General features: G+C 49.6%; 2 protein-coding genes across 5 annotated transcripts; both read left to right on the top strand.

The window, feature by feature from the left end:
* The first annotated feature begins 319 nt into the window (after positions 1 to 319).
* On the top strand, positions 320 to 10,732 carry cdk8 (cyclin dependent kinase 8). Of its 2 annotated transcripts, none has more exons than XM_018761183.1 (13): positions 320 to 940; positions 4,394 to 4,469; positions 5,613 to 5,723; positions 5,864 to 6,004; positions 6,835 to 6,892; positions 7,161 to 7,292; positions 7,477 to 7,620; positions 7,724 to 7,793; positions 8,008 to 8,080; positions 8,766 to 8,863; positions 9,181 to 9,259; positions 9,357 to 9,509; positions 9,743 to 10,732. In XM_018761183.1, exons 1-13 carry the CDS (start codon positions 813 to 815, stop codon positions 9,866 to 9,868), a joined length of 1,389 nt encoding a protein of 462 aa, XP_018616699.1. In that variant the 5' UTR covers positions 320 to 812; the 3' UTR covers positions 9,869 to 10,732. The 2 variants fall into 2 exon arrangements, with proteins under 2 accessions (XP_018616699.1, XP_018616700.1); XM_018761184.1 differs by having other exon boundaries at positions 334 to 843.
* Positions 10,733 to 11,249: 517 nt separating this feature from the next.
* wasf3b (WASP family member 3b) lies at positions 11,250 to 21,167 on the top strand. 3 transcript variants are annotated; one of them, XM_029248938.1, is made up of 9 exons: positions 11,250 to 11,341; positions 15,035 to 15,186; positions 16,338 to 16,472; positions 16,839 to 16,992; positions 17,145 to 17,262; positions 17,869 to 18,050; positions 18,657 to 18,902; positions 18,998 to 19,302; positions 19,830 to 21,167. In XM_029248938.1, the coding sequence occupies exons 2-9, from the start codon at positions 15,054 to 15,056 to the stop codon at positions 19,985 to 19,987; spliced, it is 1,431 nt and encodes a 476-aa protein (XP_029104771.1). In that variant the 5' UTR covers positions 11,250 to 11,341; positions 15,035 to 15,053; the 3' UTR covers positions 19,988 to 21,167. The 3 variants fall into 3 exon arrangements, with proteins under 3 accessions (XP_029104771.1, XP_029104769.1, XP_029104770.1); XM_029248936.1 differs by having other exon boundaries at positions 18,995 to 19,302; XM_029248937.1 differs by having other exon boundaries at positions 11,258 to 11,341; positions 15,000 to 15,186; positions 18,995 to 19,302.
* Positions 21,168 to 23,060: the final 1,893 nt, after the last annotated feature.

Raw genomic sequence — 23,060 nt, 5'->3', positions numbered from 1 at the left:
GGATCTACAATTAACTGGGCCGTCCGACCACATCACGGGAATTATTACGGCACTGCCCCGCAGAAGAAGGCAAACTTTTTCACGGGCAGTTGAATGTGGGTTTCGAAGAGCACTAAATGTCCAGCGTCGTGCTGCCGTTCTGCAGACGAGAGGACTTGAGAAATTCTTTCGTCTCAGTCACAGGACATGATATAACATTTTCTGGCGAGGAACGGGAGGGGAGGGGACGAGACACAGCACACCGTCACTTCTCGCCAAGAGTTAAGATCCACGTGGTGCGCTGCCGTTCCGCGACAGCAGCCGCCTCCGGCTCTTTTCTCTTCCCCCGACGCGTTTGCGACACTTTGCGACACTGCCGTGTGCGGACGCACAACTCTCTCGAGTGAGATACCGGTCCGGCGGAGGGGCGCAGTTGCAGCAGGATCCCTGGGAAGAGACGCGAAATACAGCCGAGCGCACGCGGCCTCCGCCTGGCTGGGACGAAGGGCGCGCGCACCTCCGGCCCCCGTGTGGATCTCCGCCGGTTCATGAGGACTTTTTTCTTGGCTGAGAGGGACGCGAGGGAGAGAGAGACCGGCGGCGGGAGGGAAGGAAGGGAGGAAGGAGGGCCGGGAAGGCAGGCAGGCAGGCAGCAGGCAGCCAGAGTCAGTCAGAGTCAGTCAGTCAGTGAGTCCCCCGAGAAGCGGGCTGTAGTGTAGCTACCAGCCAGTGCCTCTCAACCCAAGTGAAGCCCAGCCGCGCTCGTCACGTCGTCAGGCACGAACAAACCAAACGGGAACAGCCGCGGCGCTCGAGTCGAAACGAGAGGAAAGATGGACTATGATTTCAAAGTGAAGCTCACCGGTGAGAGAGAGCGCGTCGAGGACTTGTTCGAGTACGAGGGCTGTAAAGTTGGCCGAGGGACGTACGGTCATGTGTATAAAGCGAAAAGGAAAGACGGGTGAGTGCAGTGCTGAGTGAGTGAGTGAGTGCGCGCGCGCGGCTAGGCCCGCCTCTCCGGCTCGTCGTCGCGCTCGGCTCGCGAAAAGAAGCAGCAGGGGCCAAAACGCTGACATTGTGTGTGTGTGTGTGTGTGTGTGTGTGTGTGTGTGTGTGTCACGCGCCCTCCAAAGTACGTGTGTGTCAGCTCGTAGATCCTCCGTAGAACCGACCGAGTCGATGCTCGCCCGTCTCGGGAGGCCCAGCGTCGTTGCTGGCGGCGCGAGGCGCGTCGCGTGCGTGCGTTCGCGCAAGAAGAAGCCGCGGTGTGTTTGCGCGGCGGGGCTGTTACGCGATCGAGACAAAATGGTGACACACACACACGGTGCAGCAGTGAGATCCAAGGCTGAACTGCACGGATTCGATCATTCGTGTTGCGGGGAAAGGAGCCCATCACCGACACAGGGGCTGACTGACTGACTGAGTGAGTGTGTGTGTGTGTGTGTGTGTGTTTGCAGAATCAATGGAGCGCTAACGTCCACTCCCTCCCTGTCCTCGGCTCATTAATGAAATAACTGTTTTTCACACGGTAAACTCAATGACGTGTATGCCCCCCCCAGCTAGTGGTGACACTGCTGGGAAGAGCAGAGGATCCGGAGGGGTCTGAATGTGGAAAAATGTGCAGTGCTTCTGTTTGTCCAACTTCTCCCTTTGTCTCTCGAACCTGCTGCCTCACGGTCCCCTGTCACTCCCTCTCTGTCCTTGGCACTGCTGTCACTGCCTTCTGGAGGAGGAGGAGGAGGAGGAGGAAACTCAGCAGTACAAGTGTCTTCTCTTGAGTTTCTCCTTCCATCCCACTCACCCCAATCTCATAAGGGCTCCGTGCTGCTCTGATAATGAGGTTACGTGTCACATTAAAAGCAATGAAAGGATCTTCAGAGTCACTTTGACATCGCAGGTGGACACCATGTTCATCATTGAGCGCGCGCGCGCCTGCGTATCAGCAGAGAGGGCCCGTACCCCTCGGTGTTCGTGTGTAGAACTGGCTTATGTTGTTTGTGCAGCTGAACCCATTTGGAAAATTTAATGAGCCCTTGACCCTGTCCTCTGCCTATCGTGTAACACGCAGGGAAATCACTTGGTCTCACTTGCACACACCGGGGGTGGGGTCATTATCTACAGGGGAGTCGCAGGCTGGGTCAGTATCTTTTACAGTGACAGATGTTGCCTCCTCCCGGGGGAAATTGGGGAGTTGAAGTTGCACGTGGTCCTCATTTTCACACACATTTTTATGCCCTAAAAGTGAAATGTAACCTAATTACTGATGTAGAAGCAGGTCCTTCAGATTCACATTTAGATGTGTACATCCCTAGTGAAGGGTTCCAGTGACAAGTGTCACTCTAGTTGTCCTGGACCTGGAAACTGCTAAGCATGACACTTTACCATCTTATTTTGAAACTGTTCTTGGATATCTAATGTTGCCACTTCAGTATTTCTCTCGCTTCATTTCACTAATGAAGTCAGGCATATGACATGTTCTTTAAGGCTCCCCCACAGGTTTTGCATTTTATGTTATATATGTGTTCCCGTTTGGTCAGATCCGAAAATCACGTTGCTTGAATTGTCTAGGCTGGTTGTCCTCAAATTTACACCCATAATTATTTGAATTAGCTCTCCCTGCACTCTCCAACTGCATCTCTGTTGTTTTTCCTTTTGAGGGTGACAACAATGAGATCTTGCTTCTTGGCAGCCCTTATCGCTTAGACAAAGTAAATGCTCTGTAGATGTACAGAGATTGCACGTACCTCAATTTGAGATTGTACTAATAAACCCAGGAGTATTGTCGGACCCTGAACTCAGTTCTGATCCACATCTGAAGAATATTGTTAAAGCCTAGTTTGTTTCCACCTGAGAAACATTGTCAGACCGTGTCCTATGTTACCTTCAGTTGCTGTCCTGGTTAACACGTTTCTCTTCTTTTGACTTGACCACTACAAGGATCTCCTCACTGGAGCCTTGAAATCCACATTAAACAAGGTCCACTATGTTCTCGATCCAGCAGCTAGAATCCGGACCGAATCACGTGCATGAGACCGCAGCATACCCGTGTTTGAATCCCCGCGCTACTATCATAGAAGGTCTCAAAATTCAAAATGTTCATGCTTACCAATGAAGCATTACATGACTTTAAGCCTTTTCCTCACCTTGGTGATCTTCCGATTCTGTCCTCTTTGAGGAGACATGTTCTCTCCTGCTGTGCCCCCAAGCTCTGGAATTCCCTAAATCGCACCACAGGCTAGACTTTTAAATCCAGGCCAAAAACTGACATTTTCATCGCTACCTTCAAATACCGCATTTAAGTGCTTCTTTTTCCTCTGTAAATCATTGATCCTCATAGTATGTGTGAGAGAGATGGGGTGTTTCACTGGTGTGTACATGAGCGATTTGCTGTAGTGTACGTATCTCTGTAAATGACCTCGGGTGAAGAGGTGTTGGCTAAGTATGACATACTGCTCATTGTATGTTGCTTTAGCGAAAAACATTTTAAATGTAACAGATGTTAATGTAAATTAATTTTTGTTTTATTATTGAATCCTATATATCTTTCTTTTCACTCTTATTTACTTTGGGAAGCATTTTTTCCCATTTATTTATTTCGTAGGCGCTTTTCTCCAAAGCGACTTCCAATGAACTCTGTATCAGCCCACACACCTTAATTCACTGCGGTGACTTACACTGCTAGATACACTACTTACACTGGGTCACTCATCCATACATCAGTGGAACTCACACGCTATGGGTGAACCTGAACAACAGCTCTTTGGACTGTGGGAGGAAACCGGAGCACCCGGAAGAAACCCACACAGACACGGGGAGAACAGGCAAACTCCACACAGACTGAGCGGGGATCGAACCCATGTCCTCTCGCACCACCCAGGGGCTGTGAAACAGCAGTGCTACATGCTGTGCCATCTTTTAAAGGCGCTATATAATTTTTTTCCCTCTGATATTTTAATAACATGTACACTTGTAATTTGTTTTACTATGGTCTTAAAAATGTCTTGCTGCAGACAGATTAATAGCGAACACTTTTGCAGTAGTATTATAAGTGTGGCACTTAGTTGTCCTTGAGGAAGGGCTGGCATGATGCTTTTTGATGGGCTAATGTGCTCTTTAGTTGGGATCCATTTATTTTTTCCACATCCACTCTGATTTAACAGTTTTCTTACATTATGTCAATTTGTTTACGCAATTTGGGGAATTCGGCCCTTTGTTTTAGAAAAACAAAAACCAGATGTGATGCATAGTTTCGAAGATGTCGCTAGATGTTCGCATACTTTCGTACAGCCGATTATTTGCATGTAAATAAATTTTACACATTTTCTTTATCTTTGTACATGGGATATGAGTACTTATGTTTGTGTTTTGCTTTCTTTGTCTGTGTGTTTAATGTTTCTCTCTCTCTGTGATGCAGGAAGGACGATAAAGACTATGCTCTGAAACAGATTGAGGGAACAGGCATCTCCATGTCCGCCTGCAGGGAGATAGCCGTAAGTGTGTTAGTGTTTGTTCACTGTGTTCAAGTGAGTTTGCTTGTTGTGCTGCATGAGAAGGTTTTTGCCATTACAGTGGTTCTCTTAGTTTGTCTTTTAGTGTGTGTGAGTCCAGTGCAATAGGTTTTCATGTTGTACACATTACTGTTGGTCCCCTGCACACAAACAAAATTGGAACTGAAAGGTGGTTCGTTTCTCATGAAGCAGGAGGGGTCGACTCCAGTTCTACATGGAGCGACCCGTCTACTGTGTGCTGGCCAGCAAATCCTAAGTGACTAGCTTGAAAAATCATGTGTCAGAACAGCTGGTAGCGTAGTGGTTAGAGCTCCTGCCTTTGGGCCCAAAGGCTGCTGGTTTGAATCTCTGTAGTACCCTTGAGCAAAGTACTTACCCTAAATAGCGCCACTAAAATTCCTCAGCTGTGTAATTGGGTAAATAATTGTTAAATAGTGTATCGTGGTAAGTGACTTTGGAGAAAAGCATCAAATAAATGTAAATGTGTCTGCAGCTGTATCTCTTCATATGTTGGTAAAGTGCACTTTACTTTGAAGAAAAGTGTCAGATAAATTAATAAATGGACATGTAAATGTCAGCATAAGTCCTGCATCACGCTTAGTGACGTATGGTGCTAGGATGCTTACGTGGTAGGGAAGCATTAGCTGGTTGGTGTTAGTCTTGTGTCAGTAGAATCATATACCCGGCAAATGTTGATTTGGTTCTCTGGTGAAGCAGGACTGGGTGGGATCATCTGTACTGATGATCATGATTTTGAATACACTATGAAAATTCCAATAATTTAAAAAAAATTAGTATTTTCATTATTAAACTAAATGTGTGAATAAAGTACACATTAATAGTTATTTTTTTTAAAAGTCTCTGGCCCTTCAGTTGAAATCTACAGTAGTAGGCCTGTCATGTCTTCTTCACAGTTGGACCTGGGGAGGGAGAGTCCATTTCTCATCCTTTGACCGCTTTGACTGATCACAGTCATGTTCAGGTTTTATTTTTTTAGCCAACTGCCATATTAATGTTTTCTTCCTGTAATTTAATGCTGAATGTCATGTGGCTGTTGTATACTGGTCATTTACTTCTTTTTGCCATCTGAACATTTATTCAGCTTAACATTGTTGTATGTTTCAGCTGCTACGTGAACTCAAACACCCAAACGTCATCTCCTTGCAGAAGGTGTTTCTGTCACATGCTGACCGCAAGGTCTGGCTACTCTTTGATTACGCTGAGCACGACCTCTGGGTGAGAACAGACTCTCCAACAGACCTACTAACACGCAGACTTTGAAAAAGAGTTACTGTCTGGTGGGCAGAGTCAGGGGCTGGCTTACTTTGTCACTCACTCTATGGTTGTGTATGTGACCCTAAGACTTCTATTTGTAGCACATAATAAAGTTCCACAGAGCCTCCAAGGCCAACAAGAAACCCTTGCAGCTGCCACGTGGCATGGTGAAGTCCCTGCTCTACCAGATCTTGGATGGCATCCATTACCTGCATGCCAACTGGGTGCTCCATAGAGACCTGGTGAGGACTGGGGTTTCGACAAAGACTTGGGGAGAATGCAGTATGTTTGTGTGTGTCTCACCATTAGACATATAATGGAAGATTGGCAGCTCCACTAATGACTTTGATGTTCTGCCGATTGTGTATGTGTGGTTCCCAACTATAGTTACCATTCATAATTACTGGACATAATGAGCATTAATTCCAGTGGTAATATTTTTTATGTGTTCCCGAGCCCCAAAACTGACAGCTGCTTATTCTGAAATGTCACAAAGTCCCATGAAAGTGGACCCACTTACTTCATTAGTTCACACTGGTTATCATAACATCACTAGTTACTCTCTAATAGTGTATGGCTGGCTGTCTGCGCTCGTTCATCTCTTTTGTGGCTGTTACACACTGTAAACTCAATCTCTAACAAATCAGACACACACATTGGGGATGTGCTGAAGAGGAAAACACTAAATTAGTTCTCTTGTGCTATTAAGACTGTGTTTTACATAGCTGAGGAAGTTTCTGAGTTCTGCAGTGTTCCAGTTCTTACTTTATTCTTTGCATTGCGGGATGTTTGTTTGGGGAGGGCAAATGTGGACCTCAGATGTACGGTTGGGATCGACCTGGTCCTGCTGCTTTTTCCGCTGTGCTCAAGACTGCATTGCAGAGATGTTCATTGTTGGCTAAGAGCATTTGAGAAGGTCCCTGTCTCCCGACCCAATCTGCAGCAGCCTCTGGGGGGAGCTACAAAGTGCTGCTCAGTGGTTGTGCAAAATCCAAAGTCAGTCCTTGTGGATGCAAAGATTATGTACGGTACATGTGCTTCTGCGTGACACATCCTCTCTCTGTTTTCACAGAAACCTGCCAACATTTTGGTCATGGGAGAGGGTCCAGAAAGGGGCCGAGTCAAGATTGGTACTTTTCTCTTCAGCATCCCACTGTCATGCTGGAATCCATAAGTATAAAGCTGAACCTTTATATGCAGCATATACAAAGGACCAGCATTTTGAAAAAATCCACCAGCAGTCTGTTACGTAAAGTGTACAAAATGCAGAGTACTGGTTTAAGAGACCAGTTAGCTTCACTGAGCTTTCGATAGAAACTGCCCAGAGCATACATACTGTTTTAAAAGATATTGAAACGTGCAGACATCCTGGCTTTAACTTCCTGGTTTCCCACACAGCGGATATGGGGTTTGCCCGTCTCTTCAACTCACCACTCAAGCCTTTAGCGGACCTGGACCCTGTGGTGGTCACGTTCTGGTACCGAGCCCCAGAACTCTTGCTGGGAGCCAGACACTACACCAAAGCCATTGGTGAGCCTTTGCCTGCTCTGGCATGTTTTAAACTTGGAGAAGCTGTGCGTGGGTGTGTGGGTGCTGACCTCTGCATGAGCAGCGTGCAGTTGAATTTGAGGCATACTGTATATGTCGGAGTTAGTGCTGGGGGCTTCTCTCCACCTTCATAGTCGGGCTTTTTCCTCACTTTATGTTCCTGCAGACATCTGGGCAATCGGCTGCATCTTTGCAGAGCTGTTGACCTCGGAACCCATATTCCACTGTCGGCAAGAGGACATAAAGACCAGCAACCCATACCACCATGACCAGCTGGACCGCATCTTCAACGTCATGGGGTTCCCTGCCGGTAGGTTCACGTCAGGAAATGGAGCACTCGCCACCTCTGATCTTCCCTGGCAGTTGCCTCTCGTATTTGATGCAGCTCCATGTCTTTCTTGCTTTTCGCTCAGATAAGGACTGGGAGGACATAAAAAAGATGCCTGAGCACTCCACCTTGATGAAAGACTTCAGAAGAAACACGTAGGTCTTATGTTGAGTTGAGCTCGTGTGGCAAGGAGGTAAAGGAGTTTGAGTTTGGACCAGGCACTCAGAAGGGGGTGGGAGAGGAGCTGACATGGGGCATAGAGGAGGTCTGGCCAGACGATCAAACCTATGGTAGAACTGTGTCACTGGACCAGAGAGCACCGTGTTCCACCTCCGTCCATGTCCTTATGTTTTCTGTTTTATCCTTCAGGTACACAAATTGCAGCCTCACGAAATATATGGAAAAACATAAAGTTAAACCAGATAGCAAAGCATTCCATTTGGTAAGAGCACATGTCGATGCACCACAGCAATGATGATCTCAATTTCAAAACTCTTATTGTAAATTATTTCTGTTCAATCACCAGCATGATGTCAAATCCAAGTTTAATTGTTCAAATGTACAAATAGTAATATTGTTGGCAGTATGGAAATGTGCCTTTATGTGTAATAGCCCAAGAAAAATATTGATGATGGTGTAGTGGTTAGAGCTGCTGCCTTTGAACCCAAAGGTTGCAGGTTCAAATCCCACCTTCAGCTGTCGTACCCTTGAGCAAGGTACTTACCCTAAAATTGCTTCAGTAAAACTTACTCAGCTGTGTAAATGGGTAGATAGATGATGAAGCTGATGATAATAGATGAATAAATGAGTTCACTGGAAGTTGCCTTGGAGAAAGTGTCTGCTAAATAAACGTAAATAGCTTAACTTTGTATGTCGCTTTGTAGAAAAGCATCATATAAATGTATTGTCTTAAACAACATTTTGGTTTTATCATACTGTTTTTGTGTGACCCCTCTCAGTAAAGAAATGTTATCATTATTAATGTTGGTAGCTGTTTGTCATACAGCGTCAGTTGTAACGTACTGTTGAGCTGACAGTGCCACCCTGGAGATGTACATTAAATGTGGTGCTATGCTAAGAAAGCTGTTTGGAGTGTGAACGTGGCACTAACAGACCTTTTCTGCCAGCTGCAGAAGCTGCTTACCATGGACCCTATCCGCAGGATCACGTCTGAGCAGGCCATGCAGGACCCTTACTTCCTGGAGGAGCCGCTACCCACCTCTGAGTGAGTGACATCTGTCTATCTATCTGAACCCCACGCCACATGAACCAATCCTGAGACAGGCAGTGCCACAACAGCTGGGTGCACGTGGTGGCGCAGCAGGTAGCTGCTGCCTCACAGCCCCTGGACGATGCGGGAGAACAGAAGATCGAGCTCCTTTCCGTCTGTGTGGAGTTTGCACGTTGTGCCGAGTTTGCTTGGGTTTCCTCATGCAGTCCAAAGACAATTCTTTAGGTGCCATTCCAGTGGCCGCCAGAGTAAATTTCCTCACAAGGATAAATAATTAGCATTAACAGCTTCTTCTTTTCAACCCGGAACAGTGTGTTTGCTGGTTGCCAGATCCCCTACCCCAAACGGGAGTTCCTGACTGAGGAAGAACCAGAAGACAAAGCAGATAAAGTAAGGAGAAGGGAAAGGAAGAGGGAGAGTGTGTCTCTGTTGCTGCATGTCTACTGGAGTTAAATGAGTTGTGTTTTCTGTTCCTGTGTTGCATCAGAAAAACCAGCAGCAGGGAAACAACCACACTAATGGGGCAGGACATACAGGGAACCCAGACAATAGCCACGCCCAAGGCCCGCCTCTGAAGAAGGTGCGAGTGGTTCCTCCAACCACTACCTCAAGTGGCCTCATCATGACCTCAGATTACCAGGTGAGTCTCCTTCTGTCTCTCACTCACTCCCTGCACAGGGATACACACGCACATACGCCAGCCTCGACAAGATTAAGGATTCCTTGGGCTTGCTCTTTGGCTTTGGCTCACTGCTCAAGCCTGCAGTTGACCTGGAATATGTGGTGACAGTGCAGCTGGTGAATTGGTTTGTCAGCAGCATGTTCTGTTTTGGTGGGAAAATTTTAACTCAACGGTATCCTTGTCTTCTGCAGCGCTCCAATCCACATGCTGCCTACCAGAACCCGGGACCAAGCACATCACTGCCCCAGAGCAGCATGGGGTACTCCTCTACCTCCCAGCAGCCCCCGCAGTACTCCCACCAGACCCACCGCTACTGAGGCCCTGTCCTCACATCTGCCCCCAGCCTGGGAGAATGTACCGACAGAGGGACATGCCTGCGGGGCAGACCAGGACGAACCTTGCCCCCTTCTCTTGCCCCCCCCCATACCCCCCATCCACACATGCACAGCTGCTCCAACTTCAGCAGTTAATTAAAAAAGACGATAAGAAACAGGAGAATCGAGCAACAGCTGCTTTGAGTGTTTCCTTGTCATTGCTGCACATTTTCACCGTGAAACAATTCTTTAAAGTGGTACTGTTTCAACCCCTGAAAGTTAGGTCTTCTCGTCTGAGATGAAGTCGATTAGTACCCTCACTTGGTCTGAGGGTCAGCTGAGTGGTTCCCTTGCATATCCTACGGGGGAAGCTGACGGGTCCCCTTCCTTGATCTGAGGAGAACCGCCCACCTGAGATGCGAGGTCCCACTGGACCGATCGTTTCCTTTCCCCGTTCCGTTTCCCAAGTCCTCTGAGTTCACCCAGACTAAAGCTGCTATGTTCTAGCCAACAGCGACTGAGTCGTATTTGTCCAAGGCGAAGCCCTCTGCTGGACCTGGGGAGCAGAGCATGCTGGGAATGCTGGCAGCTGGCTCCCACATGGTGCTGGTTTTGGGCTTTGAAAACAACTTGATCTTAGTGGTTTATAATTTAATACTTTCTTTTTTTCCTGGCGCAGTGGCTGTGTGAGCCTGCCGCCTGGAAGGGCACGACCGCCGCGTGCAAGCCTTAGCGCCTCATGAAGAGCCAGCAACATGAGCGCGAGATGTAACATGCATTGTACTGTGTACTCTATACTGTACTGTACTGTACTGTGTACTGTACTGAAATATTTTACATGAATGAAGCAAGTATCTGGACAATAAAGAGTTGAACTGTTAAGTTTGAACGCTGCACTGTTCCAGCGTCGGCGTATTGCCCCATTGCCCTTTGCAGTATGCCTGTGTGTGGAAGGGAAAGTACAGATGTCCACGTGTGTGTGACCGAGGGAGTGTGTCGGCCTGTCTGGATCATGTCGCCTCCTTTTGCCCTGGCTGCTCTCCTACCGAGAACAGAAACATCATCTTTTACTGAGCAACCTGCTGCCGATCTGGAGAGGCGAACAAACAGAAGGAATGGAGTAAAAGTTCGGCCTCTCCTCCCCAAAGGTTCGTGCGTTTTTTTTCCACTTGTTTTCGCTTTTCCGAACTCTTGTCTCCATCGCAACTAATTAACTGTCGGCGGCACGCCTAAGCACCGCCCCAAGGCCCCGTCGTCCGCTTTCCATTGGAGCAGCTCTAGCTGTCACTCAACTGCAGCAAGAGTCCTGTTGGAGGGCAGGCGTAGAGATGCGGTTAAATCCCTGTATGCGATCGCTGATTGGCGGAGAGGCGAAGCCGCTCACATTGGCCCCACCTCGCGCTGGGCTGTTTCGAGCGGTCCGAACGAAGCCGGACCGGACAGCAGACTGGACATTGAAGAGTAGGCGAACGTCAGGTAAGTGGCTGTGGTATTTCACCAATATTTTCAAATCGCTGTGATACTATTACTGCATTTATTTCAGTATTATGTCAGTAGAAGGGCTCGGGTCCCCGAGAGTCGTGGGATATACACTAATATAATAATTACCGGTCGGTCTCCCATCATCATTACTCACACCTCATGTTTTTTTGTGAAGAGGGGCCGCTTGCCTTTGTATTTTGTAACTTAATGCATAATTCACCAATTTATTGCTGCTCGAGGTTTGCTAGGATCTAAATTTTTACAAGAACTCCAAAGTGCTCGGTTACTTTGCCGTTATTATTGCGGGACCCAGACTCTCCTCCTCTGAGAATCGCTCTTATTTCGGATCCGCTGCGCTCGTTCGCGTGTAAAGGAACAGCGAGCAGCGCACGCGCCGCGTGCAGAAAACTAAAGTTGCTTTTCTTCATCGTCATATAAATTAATACGTGACACGAAACTGTGCTGGAGCAACATTGTGAGGCAAAAGTAAAAGCTGAGGCGACGTCGTGTGCCACACACAGACTCGGCGTGTCGGTCGGGCGGCTCTTCGGCCGGGACACACACACTTTTGTTCGCTCCTATGTCACATAATTATGTCATAGTATGTGTGTGCGCATCGTATCCGTGCAGAAACACACACACACACATCCGTGCGGTGGGAACGCGAGTCGGCGCAGAGATGGAAACTTCCCACGGAGTCACTTTTCGCTCGGTGCCACTCTGTTGTTTTCGTGGGTTTTTTTTTGTGTGTGTGCAAAGCCGCTGATGGCGTTTAAATACTGTTGCGGTCGCGCGCGGCGGTTCTGTCGCGCGCTGCTCGCGGGCGCCGCGTGACGTCATGCGGTCCGCGCTGCAATATTGATGGATCTTGCAGCCGCACATCCCGGTGCCCCATTTTGGGTGCACGGTGACCGTTGTGTGTGTGTGTGTGTGTGTGTGTGTGTGTGTGTGTGTGTGGGCGCGTGCGTGTGCGCGAGAGAGAGAGAACGCGTTAACTGTGTCTCTGTCTCGGCTTCGAAGGAATGCCATGGGGAGTTTTCCACTGGCCCCCCACCGAGAAGCAGCAGGACGTGGGTTCCTTCCTGGGATGTTCGAGACACCGCCACCTCTGCGTGTGTGTGGGTGTGTGTGAGGCCTGAACTTCATGGCCACTTATACTTTAAAGAACAGGATCTCTCCTTCAAGCTACAGCGTATTCCTGTCTTGTGTTTACGAGATTACTGTGTTTCTTTTCCCAGAGAAAACTGGGGCAGAGTGTGAAAGAAGGGAGGAACGGGGGTGGGGGGTGGTGTGCGGGGTGCATTCACAGCAGAGTTCCGCTGTTGCCTTGTGAACGAATGCGGTTCTATTATTCCAAGGAGGTTTCCCAAAGTGGCTCCCTCTTGTAGGGTCAGTAAATAGCGGTAGGAACCCCCACCCCCACACCCCGCTCCCGGCCGACCTCTCTTCAGCTCCGACCGTGGGGACGCTCTGTTTTTGTTCTTGTTCTTGTTGTTGTTGTTGTTGTCGCTGCCGTGTCCTTGTTCACTGTTCAATAGCTCAGCAATGCTCAGCTGGAGCAGCGAAGAATGTTAAGTGGGTTCATCTCGCTTGTTGTTCTAGTTTACGGTGTGTACCTGGACCGAAGGTGAACAGTCAAAGGCTGATCATTCACAGCAGATCATTTCCAAGACTCGACAGATAGATAGATAGATCACTGATCCCAGAGGGAGAGTGCACAGCTTTGCAGCAGCATACACACAAGAGTTGTGGACAAAACACAGGCAGTGATAGTGCGTGAGATCAGTAACGCATGAATAAACGAGTAAAGCACCCACAGACGGCAAGCAGTAACGTGGTAAAACATAAGGAAGAAGTGCAGTACCCTAAGCCCAGTATGAGCATGGCTACTGTAAGACCTTTTTCATTAATGTAATCCTGCGTATGAACGGTAGTAAAGAGTGGGGAGCAGCGCTTGGGTTGAGTCCTACAGGCGAGGATGTTGCTGTGAGGCCGGCCGGCGGGCGGGACAGCAGCCGTGCGGTGAAGGTGGGACAGCCTGGACAGATGGACACTGTGGTGGACACCATGTTTGTGAGATGGGGAGTGACGCGGAGTGCAGCCCGGTGGGAAACTCAAGGCTCCTCGCATGTCACACGCAGCAGGAGAACATTGAGAAAGGAAGGATGGGAGTTGGACCTCATAAGCACAACACCCTGCCCCGCCACTGGAGCTGCTCCTGGAAACTACCCCCCGCATTGTTCTAGAAGCGCGGTGTGAGGACAGGAAGCCGAGGATGGAACTCTGAAAAGGCCCGGAAGCAGGAAGTGGGGCAGATAACAGCAAAACAGGAATTGGAAAATCAGGATGGGATGACCAGCGGCGAGCCGTCCCCACCCTTACTGTACTCTATCAACTCTCTCTCTCACACACGCATACACTGCAGAGCTTTTTCTCCTCTTCACCAGTACATTCTTGCTGGTCCTCAGCACTTCACTGAAACCTCAGCTTCTCCTGTTTCTCCTGTCCACATGTCCTATGTCCTGCCCGCTGGTGTGTGCAGTGCTGTCCCTGTCTAGTGTTCTGGTGCAGCAGAGAGCACTTGCAGGTCTGGGGACAGGTCCACCTCACTCCCTCTCCCTCGATAACCCCTTACCCTGCAGAGCCGCGGTGGTTCGGAGCCTATCTCGGAAGCACAGAGAGCTGGGATCGGCAGCGTACGCCTCAGATGGGAGACTTGCACACGTTACGCACACATTCAGTCGATACAGGTGATTTAGAGTTACTGTTCCACCTGAAACACATCTTAAACAGCAACATGGGGAGAACATACACACTCCGTGCAGACGGAACTGGTTCCAAGGGTGTATAGTCCAGGCACTGCGAGGAGCCCATACTACATTTCCCCGGAGTGTATGACTGTTCCTACGTGTTGACATGTGAGAAGGGTGTGTGTGTGTGTGTGTATGTTTTTGTGTGTGGTGTGTTAATTTGTGTCAGACCCGTAATTCAGTAGTTGCAGGAGCACTGCATGGCAGGGCTGTGTTCCCACGGTCAGCTGGCACATCCAGGGCATTGTGTGTGTGTGTGTGTGTGTGTGTGTGTGTCTGAGTGAGAGAGAGACCACAGCATCGTAGCAGAGGAGACCCACGAGGGGCACAGGGCACAACACTCATGTACCAATAGCTGAGCCATCGCTGACACCACTCTCCTGTCGTGTGTACAGTGTGTGAGTGTCTTACGCTCCCCCCCCGTGACGTGGTGTACTGCAGCGGATGAGCACTAAGGTGTGTGTGACTGTGTGATTCTGTGCGTGTGCATGTGTCTGCAGCTCGACGAGCACAAGGCTGGATGAGATTTGCCAGTTTGCCTCATTTGCTAATGCTTTAATCTTCCAGGGGGGTGGAGGACCGCTGGGCCTGAGTCCTGCACCAGGAGTTCCCACGTTACTCTGCAGTCAGATGTTCTTGTGGCCCTTGTGCCCGAGGCTAATGGACGTCCTGATTTTTATTGTGTCTTTAGCGGTTGACTAGTGAATATGAGATGCTCTGTTGACACCTGGACCCCATGCACTTGTCCACCTCTCTTGGGGGGTGTGTGTGTGTGTGTGTGTGTGTGTGTGTGTGTGTGTGTGTGTGTGTGTGTGTGTGTGTGTGTGTGTGGGGTTCTGAAGCACTCCGTGTGTGGGTGTGTGTGTTAATTTCCCAGCTGACTGTGAGAGGTGACCATGCCGCTGGTGAAGAGGACCGTGGAGCCACGTGCCCTCTGCCGGGGAGCCTTGCCCGAAGGGATCGGCAGCGAGCTGGAGTGTGTCACAAACAACACCCTCTCCGCTATCATCCGTCAGCTCAGCAGCCTCAGTAAGCCCCGCCCCCTGCAGCCTGCTTTCATTCCCTGTGCCTCCTTTCTGCTTGCTGTATCATCAGATGTTTGACACGCCTCATTTCCGTGTGTTTCAGATGGCATCGCTGAAATTCAGCCAACATGTGGTTATAAACGATAACGGGCTTTGTACGCACACTTTTACACACTTTCATCTCTGAGATGTACACCCCTTTGGAGAAAAGCATCTGCTAAATGTAATGTAAATGAGTGCGCATGTGCCACTGCTGGACACGACGGTGATGTCATGGAGATTAGAGCTTACAGGCTTTATTGTGGCAGTCGGGTTTACAGCAGCAGAAGCTTGTGTGTGTGTGTGTGTGTGTGTGTGTGTGTGTGTGTGTGTGTGTGTGTGTGTGCTCACGCGCTCATGCGCTCACTCCCCCTCACCATGCCACTGTGCTCTCCTGCTACATGCACTGCTCACAGTGTGTCCCCTTGGGGCAAACTGGCTAATGTGAGCATCCCTCACACGAATCGACCGCCCCCAGCAACCATGCACACTCAGTGTCTATGGCAAAGTTCCATCTGTGATTCTCAGCTCATTCCCGTTACCCTTTTTCATCTGTGTGTATGTGGGTGACGATGCCTTAACCGCATGATTCCCTTGGTGATCATGCAGCCCTGTCCAGTGGGCATCCCATGTGCTCTGTCCATCACAGCTGTACCCTGGACCACAGGTTTAAACATCACCCGGACTTGTGCTGCCCCAGGAATCACACGTGTGTGTGTGTGTGTGTGTGTGTGTGTGTGTGTGTGTGTGTGTGTGTGTGTGTTCTCTGGCCTTATAAAAATCCAGTTATGTTTCTGTGTGCCTCCTCTCATTCTTCTTCCTGCTATTGCTTTTTACTGGCAGCTGTGTGAGAGGGAGGTTAAAAATAAATGGCTGAAAACAAAAGCCTGGGTGGGGTGGGGTGGGGTGGGGGTGGGGGTGGAGATTATTGTCTGTGTAGAGCAGGCTGTAGAGTTCAGGTCAGAAATAATAAGGACAAGTAAGCAAGTGTATTGACACATTCCTGTCCACAGTGCAGTGGGGGGTCCAGGCTGTGTGAAGGTGGAACAGAGCAGTTTGGCACCTCAGGTCATCAAGAGGCCATTCGCCTGCTCATGGCATGTCGTCCTGCTGCAGGTAAACATGCAGAGGACATCTTTGGGGAGCTCTTCAACGAGGCCAACACGTTCTACGTGAGGGCCAACTCCCTGCAGGACCGCATCGACCGGCTCGCCGTCAAGGTCACCCAGCTGGACTCCACTGTGGAGGAAGGTGAGGCGAGATCCCGATTCACCAGTTGGTAAAGTACTACAGTAAACAGTGTGTGGGCTGGGATTCCACAGCTTCTCTGCATGCTGCTCCACAGTGATGTGGTGTGGAGGTAAATAATAGTGGACATTTAGTAAAGTGGGCAGCATGCTGGCACAGCGGGTGCCAGTGAATCCAACTTGCTCTGTATGGAGTTTGCATGTCTGTCTGGGTTTCCTCCAGGTCCTCTGGTGTGTCCCCCCCCACAGTCCTATAGTCCAAAGACATGTGGTTTAAGTGAATTGCTGTGAATTGCTGGTGGTGTCTGTCCAGTACGTGAACAGATAACTTCGCTAACATGTACTGACTTTTGGACCTTCTCTTCCCCAGTATCTCTGCAGGACATCAACATGAGGAAGGCATTTAAGAGCTCCACCCTGCAGGACCAGCAGGTGATGTCCAAGAGCAGCATTCCTAACCCTGTGCTTGAGATGTACAACGTGAGCGACAAGCCCCCGCCCCTCAGCATCCTGTCCCCCTACAGGTGCGGTCACCTCTGAGCACCTGCAGAGCATCGCCTCTGAGCTCGGATCCCGTTTCGTTTCTGTCTGGAACACCACCCCCCTTTACCTCTTTCTGCGGCACTTGATTCTCCAGGGTTTGACCCCTGACTTGTGGTCTGTGTGTCTGTTGCAGAGATGATCACAAGGATGGGCTGAAGTTCTACACAGACCCATCATACTTCTTTGACCTTTGGAAGGAGAAGATGTTGCAGGACACAGAGGACAAGAGAAAGGAGAAGAGGAGACAGAAGGTGCGTCCTCCCCAAATACATCTTGTTAGACTGTGCATAAGTGCAGGGGGAGCTGCCATGGATTATTATTATTATTATTATAATTATAACATCTGTTACAACTTATGATATTATTATGCATGCCACCAATTATTATTATGATTAAATACTTGTCCCATGCAGGGTCACGGGGGGCTTGTTCCTGTCCCAGAGACATACAGTATTGTGCAAAAGTTTTAGGCACTTGGTTGGGGGGAAAAAGTGTAAAGTGAGAATGCTTCCAAAAATCACACGCAGTCTGAAACCGCTTGTCCCAAGCGGGGTTGCGGAGAACCGGAGCCTAACCCGGCAACCCAGGGTGTAAGGCTGGAGGGGGAGGGGACACGCTCAGGACGGGATGCCAGTCCATCGCAAGGCACCCCAAGCAGGACTCGACACCCAGACCCGCCAGAGAGCGGGACTTGGCCAAGATGCTGCCCCACCGTGCTCCCCCTCCTTCCAAAAATAATGTTTTTAATGAATAAATTTCCTATTAAGTTTAGTAACCATCCATCGTCAACAATCGCTTGTCCCGAGCGGGGTCGCGGCAGGCTTGGCCTCTACTACTCCTGTCCATTTCGCCCACAGGAGCAGAAGCGCTGTGTGGACGGCACCCTGCCGCGGGAGGTGAAGAAGGTGCGCAAAGCTCGGAACCGTCGGCAGGAGTGGAACATAATGGCCTTTGACAAGGAGCTGCGTCCCGACAGCCGCCCATCTCACACCCTTCACCGCGGTGCATCGTCCGAGGGCTCCCTCTCTCCGGACAGCAGGTCTGTTCACAAAGACATCGACTCGAACGTGCAGATTCTCCCTCTTCCTGATGAATTTGTTACCTGTACAACATGCTGGAAATGTACCAACATGAACAAACCGCTCGCCAACTTCACTTCCAGCTGCCTTCACACACATTTTCACATCGTGGACACTTTGTTTTTCTGCTCCCTCTTCTGGCCATATGTGGTGTTGCACCCCTCTCTTCTCCCTTCACTCTATTCTGTTTTGCATAAAGGAATGAATCATATGAACATTGTGAATGTGGGACATCCTTAATTAAGCTCTACAGAGAAGTGCAATACAACGTGACATTATTGTTCACCGAGATTGACTTTTCCAAAGGAGGCTGCTATTCGTTGTTCTACATTTCACTTACAGACACTTAGTGTGTTTTTCTGTCCTCTAGGTCATGGATCCCCAATTTGAGCTTCCATGAGAGTTGTGCTTCTGTTTACTTTCCTGGAAGAAGCTCTCAAAGCCAGCAGTCCTCTAATAATTTAGGGCTCCTAATGTGTCTCAGTGTCCTGTCTTGTCTTTTCTTGCCTTTTGCCCCGTTTGCATTATGTACCTTACATGTGATCGGTGTGTGTCTCCCTCTCCAGGTCACACGGCTCTGACCACATGGACTACTGCTTTCCGACAACTCCCAACCATGTGGGCCTTGGCCACACGCATCACGTTGCACCGCCGACCCTGCCAAGCCACCATGTTGGCATGGATCGTGACTACCGCAGCGGAGCCGGGGCGTATCGGGGAGGTACCCTCGGGCGCCCTCATCAGCCACCACCCCCTCCCCCTCCCACAGAAGCCCTGAATGGCACCATGCCCCACCCCACCGTGGACTACCGGTAGACCATGTTTACGTGTTTCAGTCAGTGCTGCAGTCTGTAGGTGGGCACTGTGGGTGTTCACTAGTTTTTCCCTTTCTTTCTCTGCTCAGCAGGTCAGAATTCTACAGTGGTTCTGTCCCCCCAGCCCCACCGCAGGCCCCTCTCATCCCGTCAGCGCAGACAGCCTTTGCCACACCCCCTGCTCCGCCCTCTCTTGGTGGACCAGTGGGGGCAACCGCAGGCTACACGTCACCCCCTCTTCCCACTGCTATGCCAGCAGCAGCTCCCCCTCCCCCTGGTCCCCCACCACCCCCCCCAGGACCTGCACACTCTGGGTCCCCCAAGTGCTCCTCCCTTCCCAGTGAGGCTCAACCAGTCAGTGACGCACGAAGTGACCTGCTGGCTGCCATACGTATGGGTCAGTATGGTGTGTGTGTGTGTGTGTGTGTGTGTGTGTGTGTGTGTGTGTGTGTGTTAAAATAGAAGGGTCAAGGTTTAATTTTCCAAACTGAGTTGATCACTTTCATCCATGTATGCGAAGCTTTGCTGAAACTCTTTTTTTTTTTTCCCCCCCTTCATGAGTGGAGCGCTTTCCCTTGAAATACATAAATACAGTCAACAGACATAAAGTATAATTCCAGGATTATTAAAAACAATTCTAGACATTTGAGCTTCATCTATGAACAGAACCCCAAACACAGGTCACTCATTTCAGCCATATGGCAGTGGGTGTAGTCAGAGATGAGGATGTAATACATGGTTTCTGTACCCTGGTGTGTAGGACACAGTGAATGATTTGTGTAAACGAAAAGTAAAAGCATTGTGTCACATTTTTCACTAATTATAAGGGTAAAAACAAATTTTACTGCACGGCATTACTCTCTAGCCCACGAGTGACAAGTGTGCGTGTGTGTGTGTGTGTGTGTGACACTTCTCCTTTTGTAGGCATTCAGCTGAAGAAAGTGCAAGAGCAGCAGGAGCAGCAGGCAAAGCGAGAGCCTGTGGGGAACGACGTGGCCACGATCCTCTCCCGCCGCATCGCCGTCGAGTACAGCGACTCCGACGACGACTCGGAGCTTGACGACAACGAGTGGTCTGACTGAACCTGGAACCCGGAGGCGCGCACACCCACACACATGGGTTTATGTGTTTACATGCATCCGGGCATGTATAACATTCACACAGCAGCACACAAGAGATGCTCGTGTGTTAGTTTGTAAAAGAGCAGATGCGCAGTGCTGCTCATGCTGCTGAAGGGACACGTGGATCATGAGAGTAAAGGGTGAAAGGTTAGTTTTCGGTGTAGTTACGGCCCTCTGGATGCTAGATAAGTAGCCTAAGTGAGGTCGTCTTCCTTGTACAGAAACCGTCGTCTCTACTGCGTTTTTTATGCGTTTCTGTAGGCTTTAGGGAGTAGCCTAGAGATCGCTGTCGGGGTGTCCGGCATTCCAGGCGGGAAACGTCTGTCTCTAGGGGCTGACTGCTGCTGTCTTAGTGCTGTGGCTTAGACACATGGGCTCCAGGTTCCATTCTGGAGCAGAGCGTGGAAAATGTGGCTCTCGGGCAAGAGAAGTGTCGCACCTCAGCCCCCTGGCCCACATCCTGGCACATGGCATCCTGCAGACAAATTGCAGCGGAGACACTGGTCTCCATGACAACGGCAAAGCTGAGGCACTCATCTCTATAGAAACACTATCCTTAGTCTGTGTGGAGAAAAAAAAAATAAATTGGCATTTCTTTAGAATGTAGAGCACATTTTAATACAAAAATTAACGAGATTTTTAAGTCATTGAACTAACCAAAGCAATAAGGTACATTAAACACTTTGAAAAAATATACAGCACTGTTTCACATAATATCATACAACATTTCAGTTAATTAGTGCATGTTGATTATCAGTTATACTTTATTTTGCAGATACATAATTGGTTGTGCCATTTCTCAGTTAAAAATAAAGTGCATTTCACAGTTAACTACACGTCTACAGAAGATGCTGTTACTGTATTTAGTGTGTTGGAGCCGCTCCATGGCTCATACGTAGCATCAACACATAGTAATACTTGCCCTCTCTCAAACCTTTGGAAACGTCTCCTGCATGCTACACCACCAACGGTCTTTTTCACGTTTTCATGTTAGTTTGCCTCGAATAAACCCCTCCTACAAACTAAAATCCCAGGAAACCCCTCCCACATTCTGGTAAGTTCTAGAATCCTCCAGTCGCAGTCAGAATGGACTTGCAGTCAGAAAGGGCCACGGTACACATTAACAAGGAGGCATTCTCATCTACACACACACACACACACACACACACACACACACACACACTCTCTCTCTCTCTCTCTCTCTCTCTCTCTCTCTCTCTCTCTCTCTCTCTCTCTCTCTCTCTCTCTCTCTCTCTCTGCTGGTCCAGGTTCCTACTGTCTGTCAGAAGGGTTTGTACGATGGTTCTCCTTGGGCCCAGTGAACGCTAGCAGTCGCAGGCCAGAAGTTGGGTCGTCTCCCAAGGGGAGCACCCTAACAAAGTATATACACACCTGTCACCCAGTAAAACCTTGACTAACCCCAACCCAGTTGTGACTGACATCTGGCACAGGAAATCAGAGTGGGGACTATGAGCGGGGGGAGGGGATGAGCGCTTGCGGTCACGTCAAGGTCATGTAACAGTCTTTCTTCAAAGGAGCGCGCCCTGCTTACATGTGGGGGCCTTTGAGCACATCGCATCATCTCACCAAATCAACAAAAACTGGTGTGTGTTAAATACATTCAGAAGAAGCAATACAAGGTGTCTAAATACATTATTCAAATTTTTCAAGTAAGGTAAAACAAAGCTGGAAAAAATAGAAACTATATTTCAATAAATATCACAAAATATATTAAATCTTTTTAAAAGGTTCAGGTCACAGGCAGGTTCTGTTTGTTTGGACTGGATGCTCACATTCTAGATGAGATGATGGCCTTGGGTCCACCTGACCCGCTCGCACACGAAACGTGGTACATCACATTCGGTGCAGTGGCGCTGCTCGAGGGGCAAATGCCACGGGGCGCGGAAGACGGCTGGGCTTTCCGTGCGGAAGTCTGGAAGTTCTTACAGTAGACGTGGCGGGCGACCTGCGCTTCTGGGAAAGCGTTCGACGTGCCCTTCGACTCACCGGGTTCTTCTAGAAGTCTGGGAAGTTCTCTAAATGCACTTGGTCTGGAAATTCCCAGCATGCTCTACCTGCGACATACCCTGCAAGCTTGTATCCAGAATTCCCAAGTTGCTCAAAGAGCCGCTAGCACACGTTCGCCAAACACACCGTGCGGAATCTCCACTTTTCTCTCTCTCTGCGGTGGGCTCCCGCTCTACGCGTGTCTGCCGTGGAGCTTCGTTCTCGCGTCATTCGCCGTCTTCACGCTCGGCTCAAAAAGAGCTCCGGTTATGTGCAGTCAGTCTGATAGAACGTGCAGGAACCGTGACTCTGAGTCCTAGGCCCCGCTGCGGAGGAGTCGGGTTTGTAGGCCGTGTCCTCCAGGAGTTCTCTCTGTGTACTGGATGGGTGCCGGGTAGGATTACTGCGTGGGTGGTGACAACTTTCTATTCCGGCTCCCGCATCTGGAACGAGGGTGTTATTGCTTCTAGAATATTGCTGTAATCCTTACAAAAATAATCAGCGGAGTTATTGCTGGCTGACTGACTGTTGCCATGGAGACGTGGGACTGGAGAATCTTAGCAGTTGGGTATCATGGGTCAAGAGGTGAAGCGGATCATCCCAGAGTGCTGCGCTCGGCCGCCCCGCTCTTATTGCTGCTAACTCCTCCTTCTGACTGGTTGCGCTGCAAACGGTTAACGTTTCTTCCTCCGCTCACTGTCCGCAGTGCAGGTTCCTTTTTAATAAATGTGTCGATGATTCATCTGCGCCCGGCCGCGTGCAGCCACCTTTTGCGCAGGAGAAGGAAGGGCGCCGAGGAGCGGATCTCAGGGACGTCGCGTACAGCGGGGGCACGTGCGATGGCGCGGCCGGTGCGTGCTCCCCTCGCGCTGACACCCCCCGCCGCCCTCTCGAACTCGCGGTGGTGCAATAAATCGGGCGAACGGTCCCACAGCACGCGGATGGGAAGCGTAAGAGGAGCGAGCCAAGTTCGTCACCGACACCGAAGCGCTCGCTGAATCCACTGAAAACTGTACACACTGACTGA

This window comes from Scleropages formosus, chromosome 24 (assembly GCF_900964775.1).
Source record: "Scleropages formosus chromosome 24, fSclFor1.1, whole genome shotgun sequence".
Lineage (NCBI taxonomy): Eukaryota > Metazoa > Chordata > Actinopteri > Osteoglossiformes > Osteoglossidae > Scleropages > Scleropages formosus.
The sequence above is the reverse complement of the archived record's forward strand: the minus strand, read 5'-3'. Positions and strand labels throughout refer to the sequence as shown.

Bases quoted from the DNA above. Each gene is read 5' to 3' on its own strand.
- wasf3b (XM_029248936.1), top strand. From the start codon at position 15,054: ATGCCGCTGGTGAAGAGGACCGTGGAGCCACGTGCCCTCTGCCGGGGA. The intron at 15,187-16,337 runs GTAAGCCCCGCC...GTCCTGCTGCAG, and splicing joins CCGTCAGCTCAGCAGCCTCA to GTAAACATGCAGAGGACATC. The intron at 18,051-18,656 runs GTCTGTTCACAA...CTCCCTCTCCAG, and splicing joins TCCCTCTCTCCGGACAGCAG to GTCACACGGCTCTGACCACA.
- cdk8 (XM_018761183.1), top strand. From the start codon at position 813: ATGGACTATGATTTCAAAGTGAAGCTCACCGGTGAGAGAGAGCGCGTC. The intron at 7,621-7,723 runs GTAGGTTCACGT...CTTTTCGCTCAG, and splicing joins CGTCATGGGGTTCCCTGCCG to ATAAGGACTGGGAGGACATA. The intron at 7,794-8,007 runs GTAGGTCTTATG...TTTATCCTTCAG, and splicing joins AAAGACTTCAGAAGAAACAC to GTACACAAATTGCAGCCTCA.